Genomic DNA, 5,087 nt, shown 5'->3' on the forward strand with positions numbered 1-5,087 from the left:
CCCCCCCCCCTCCCCCGCCCCCGCCCCAGGCCCTCTCGCCCATGTTTGCGGTCATCCTGTCACGGCTGCTGATGGGCGAGCGGCACTCCTCCAAGGTGTACTTGGCCCTGGTGCCGCTGGTGGGCGGGGTCATGCTGGCCTCCGGCACGGAGCTCTCCTTCTCCTGGCTGTGGTCCTGGGTCTCTCCGGGCTCCGCGGCCGGCGGCCCGGCCGGGGCTTCCTCGGCCGCGGCGGCCGGCGCCATCTCGGCCCTCATCTCGTGCCTGATTTTCAACCTGCAAAATCTGGTCAGCAAGAAGCTCATGTCCAAGCAGACTCTCGAGCCGGCGGCGTTGGCCTTCCACACCAGCTGGGCGGCCCTCTTTGTGCTGGTGCCCCTGTGGCTGTACTCCGACCGGTCCGGCTCGCTGGACCTCCTGCATGCCGATGGCCAGGCCCTCTCGCCTGGGGTCCTGCTGATGTTGCTCTTCCTCAATGGGGCCGGGCACTTCGCGCAGAAGGCCTGCGCCTTGACGCTCATCCGCCTGATCAGCCCGGTGGCCTACAGCGTGGCCTCCCTGCTGAAGCGCATTTTTGTCATCGCCAGCGCCGTGGTCCTGTCCGGGATCCTGCCCAAGCCGGTGGGCATCTTCGGCTTCACGCTCACCTTCTTCGGGCTGTGGATGTACAACCACGCCCGGAGCGAGGCCAAGCGCAAGGCCGGCGGCAAGAAGGCTGGCAGCTTTGCTGCCGGGGCGATGGCCGGGGCCGGGACCATGGCCTTGGCCCCGACCGCCGACCCCCCTTCGGCCGCCGCGTTCGGCAACGGTGGTGGCAGCGATGGCGGACGGCGATCTTCCTCCGCCCTAGCGGGTGATGCCGCCGCCGCCGCCGCCGCCGCCGCCGCCGCTGCCGCCGCCGCCGCCGCCGCCGCCGCTGCTGCTGGCGCCGCCACCGGGCCGCAGCACCCCCACGCCGCCCCGTACCACCAGCACTCGAACTCCTTTTCCATGATGACCGGCGGCGGCGGCGCTCAGCCGGGCGGCGTCGGCCATCAGGCCTCCTCGACGCCAGCCGTGTCCTCATCGCGCTCAACCCCGGCGGTGTCCTTCATCCCGGCGGCCACTGGCCCCTCCTCCTCCGGTGCGTGTACCCCTGCGCCCCCACCAGGCCCCCGGCCGGCCGGCCGGCCGGCCGGCCACCGAGTCTGTCGAGTGCGGGTGCGATGCCATGCGGTGCATCCCTGTTTTCTGACCCGTCCGTTTGCGTTTCCTCTTCAAAACACACACACGGACCCCCGGCCACACATAGTGACTGTGGCCATGCCCGCCGAGGCAGCCACGCCCGGGGACACCGGCAACAGCGGCTCACTGCCGCGCTTCACGGCGCACCATCCCCCGACGGCCGGCTCCTCAATCATGCCGGTTGGGGGGCCGCCCAAGGAAGCAACCCCCTTCCCCAAGGTCCTCCACGGGCAGGAGCTCGGCCCGGCGTCAGTTTCGCAACTGGGATCCCCGCACATGGTGGTAGCCGGGCAGTTTGGTGCCGCCAAGCCGGCCGATCACCCGGTGCCCGCCGGCAGCGCCGCGGCGGCCATGCTGGCATCGACATCGTTGTCGTCATCATCTTCCCAGGCCACCACCCCGGTGATCAATGCCGCCATGGCATTCGGTGATGTGCATCACGCCGCCGCCACGGCCACGGCCACGGCCACCCCCGCCCCGCCGCTGCCGCGCCACCACCACACCCACCATCACCATACCCCGATCATGCTGTCCCGCACGAATTCCTCCCTCGGCGCCGGGGGGGTGGTGGCCGGTGCCGGCGCGGCTGCCGATCGCAAGACCGACGCCCTGCAATTTGACATGGCTGCCGGGGCCGGCGGCGGGCCGGGGATGCTGACCTCGGCGGCGGCTGCACCCTCGATCGTCATTGCCAACTGATGGTTCGCTCCTTGGCGCCTCGCGCCACTCCACGGGCGCGCCAGCGCGTCCGCGTGGGCATGAGTGTGCCACGCACGCGTGTGCCCCCGTACAGGTCCCCCCCCCCCCCCCCCCTCGCCCCATATAGTCCTCTTGTGTTCCCTCCCTTCCCGCCCCCTTCTCTCCCTGTCTCTCTCAGTTCAGACTCGCCCCCTCCCCTCCATACCCACTGTAGATTACTCCCCCAATAATATATAGAGCACCCCTCTCCGTCTCCAGCACCCCAGCACGCCCCCCCCCCTCATACATTCAGCTAAGGAGGCGGGCCATAAAAGGCCGCATATCGCACCGGTGGGGCATGTCACAGGCGGAGTAATCAAGCGTGTGCGTCTGTGTGTGTGTGTGTGTGTGTGTGTTTGTGTGGTGTAGAGGGGAATTCTTTGATTATTTTACTTTTTCGTCGGTTGATTTCCAAGCACAAGGGGGCCCACTTCTCCTGGAGCACATGACGGGGGGGAGGAGCCCAGGAGAAGAGGCCGCGCGACCTATGCCGTGGATGGGTGGTGTGATGTGCGCGCGCGCGCACTGCCATACTTCGTCCACCCTCGCCCGGTCGCTCCCTCGCCCGCGCGCGCACGGATGAACTGAGGGGCGGCGGCCACGGGAGAGCGAGAGGAGGAGCGGGGAGGAGAAGGGACGCAGCGCAGCACACAAGGGGGTGCGCGCCTTGAAGGGGGGAAAGGAAAGCACAGGAGACAAGGACAGGGGAGGCAGGCACGGGCAGGCACGGGCAGGCGGGCAGGCACGGGCAGGGGAGAGGGGAGACTGCAGCGAGCGAGGGCAAGCACAGGGGAAGGGAGCGAGCGTCGGGCGCGCCGACCCCCGATCTCCCGGCCCCGTCGGCCCTCGCCCAGGCGCACGCACAAGCGCGTGCCAGCCGGCACACGCTGCTCGTGCAGCATCAGAAGTCATTGAACCGACCGCGCAGCATTTTTTTGGCCAGTCGGTCGCTCGTTTGGTGCGGCGGCGGCGGCGGCTGCTGCTGCTGCTGCTGCTGAAGGTGGGGGTAATGCTGGGGCAGGTCCTCGCCGAAGGAGGGGACACGGTCGACAGGCACCAGCGAGCCGACGGAGCGCTCCTTGAAGGACGCATTCTGCTCCAGCATGCGCGACCAGGAGGGCGAACTCTCCGGAGGCGCGGCGGGCCCGATGCCGGTGGCGGCCGTGCCGCCGCGGCTGCTGCTCGGCCCCGCCCCGGCCGGGGGGAAGAAGAAAGACATCTCCGCCTCGGGCGGAGGGGAGGATGGCGACCGCTGGGTCCCGGCCAGGGCGCCGGCGTGGGGCGCCGCCCCCCCCTGCTGGGTCAGCATATGGCCGGAGAGGGGCTTCAGCCGGTCCAGCACCGAGCCGAGGGGCGACAGGGGGGACGACTCGCCGGCCGTGGCCATGCCGCTGCCCGCCGTGCCGGCCGCCATCGGCCCCCCGCCGGCCAAGTACAGGTCGTCCTCCGGGCAGAGGCCCAGCGCCAGCGGGGTGATGAGCAGGGCCGGGTCCGTGGTGGAGCCGGCTCCGCCGCCCGGCGTCCGCGGCGACGGAGGTACAGCCCCCCCCGGCGGGGGGTCCCGCTCGACCGGGGTCACGGACAGCAGCGAGCGACGGAGGGCCGCGGCCCAGGCATTGAGGCCGCCGCCGCCGCCGCCGGCATTCATCCCGGCCCCGGCCGAGGCGGGGTCTTGGACCCGGACCACGGTCGGCGGCACCGCCCGACCGGTCTTGTCCAGGGTGACCACGCGCCGGGCGCCGGCGGCCGGGCCCACGCTCGGAGATGAGGGGGCAGTTGGGACGCTGATGTCCGCCACGGCCATCGTGGCCGGTGGGGGCGGCGGCCGCTGTGCCGGCGCGGCCGGCGCCGGCACCTCGGCAAAGAGCAGCTGGCAGCCCTCGCCATCGAAGAGGACGCACGCCGGGCCGCTGATGGCAACGGCCGGCGTGGCGGCCGCCATCTTCCTGGCCGACTGAGGGGAGGCCGGCGGCGACCGCGGCGACCGCAACACCGGGGGCACACCCCGTGGCGAGGAGACCGGCGTCAAGTCGGGTGCCGCGTCGGTGAGGGCGACCTCCCCCCCGGCCACCGAAGCCATGCTTTGCTCGGCGGGATGCTGCTTGCCCTGCTGCTTGCCCTGTTGCGGCGGCCCGTGCGACTCGGGATGCTGCTGGTGGTCGACCAGGCTGCGATCCGGGAGACCATCAAATCCCAGAAGCGGCGTCGGGGGCTGCCGCTCCGGCAACGAGGGGTCCGCCGGGGCGTTCGAGCCGGCTGCCGCGCCCGGGCGCCCGGCAATCGACCCGAGCGTGCCCCACAGCGAATGCCGCCGGGACAGGCGCGTCGGCGGCGCCACCACCGGGGGGGGCTCGCTCGCGTGAGCCCCCGCGGAAGTCGCCGCCAGGGCACCCGAAGCAAGGGCCGCCTTGTTGCGAGGAGGGCCCGCCCCGGAGGGGGGAGCCTTCCATCCGGCGACCGGGAAGAAATCCTCCGATTGCCTGCTGGGGCTGGGCTGCTGGCGGAGGGACCCCTCGCCGGAAGCCAGCCCGGCGCCGCTGTCTGTGCCATGGCTGCCGTGGCTGCTGCCGGCGGTGGTGGGGGCCGTGGCGAGGGCCCCCGCCGCGCCGAGCTGGCTCACCAGCGGCTGGGCCAAGTGCAGGCTGCTGCAATCGGCGCTCGGATGCATCGACGAGGGGTATGGCTGCTGCGGGGGGAGGCTGGCCCGGCGACCGCCGCCGCCGGCGCCGCCGCCGCCGTCCGCGAAGGGCGGGCCCGGCGGCATGCTGCCGGCCGCGAGATCAGCCGGGTTGAAGATCCGACTCAAGAGGGACTTTGCCGGGCTGGCCCCCCCGGAGGAGGGCGACGTGGGGCTCGACACCGGGGGCTGCTCGACAGCCGCCACCCCGGCGACCGGGATGTCAAAGCCAACGCGGCGGAATGCCGGAGCCGCGGCCGCCGTGTCGGCCGAGGGCCCGGACGCGCCCTGCGGCGGAGGCAGGGACGTCCCCATGGCAGCGGCCGCCAATGACGACCGGCGAACCACGCGAGGGGATCCGTCAGCCGGCGGCGAGCCGAGGGCGTGCGTCCACTCCCGGGCCCCGCCGGTGCCGGGGCGTGAGGAGAGGAACTCTGCGTGTCGGGGGG

General features: G+C 72.3%; 2 protein-coding genes across 2 annotated transcripts; one reads left to right on the forward strand and one right to left on the reverse strand.

Annotated features, from left to right (window-relative positions):
- Positions 1 to 41: 41 nt before the first annotated feature.
- H696_02042 (hypothetical protein) lies at positions 42 to 1,922 on the forward strand (the record flags this gene model as incomplete). Its single annotated transcript, XM_009495943.1, has 2 exons — positions 42 to 1,122; positions 1,291 to 1,922. 2 exons carry the CDS (start codon positions 42 to 44, stop codon positions 1,920 to 1,922), a joined length of 1,713 nt encoding a protein of 570 aa, XP_009494218.1.
- Positions 1,923 to 2,862: 940 nt separating this feature from the next.
- On the reverse strand, positions 2,863 to 4,953 carry H696_02043 (hypothetical protein; the record flags this gene model as incomplete). The annotated part of the gene is made up of 1 exon (XM_009495944.1): positions 2,863 to 4,953. One exon carries the CDS (start codon positions 4,951 to 4,953, stop codon positions 2,863 to 2,865), a length of 2,091 nt encoding a protein of 696 aa, XP_009494219.1.
- Between the last annotated feature and the right edge of the window lie 134 nt (positions 4,954 to 5,087).

Source organism: Fonticula alba (assembly GCF_000388065.1).
Source record: "Fonticula alba strain ATCC 38817 unplaced genomic scaffold supercont2.3, whole genome shotgun sequence".
Classification (NCBI taxonomy): Eukaryota; order Rotosphaerida; family Fonticulaceae; genus Fonticula; species Fonticula alba.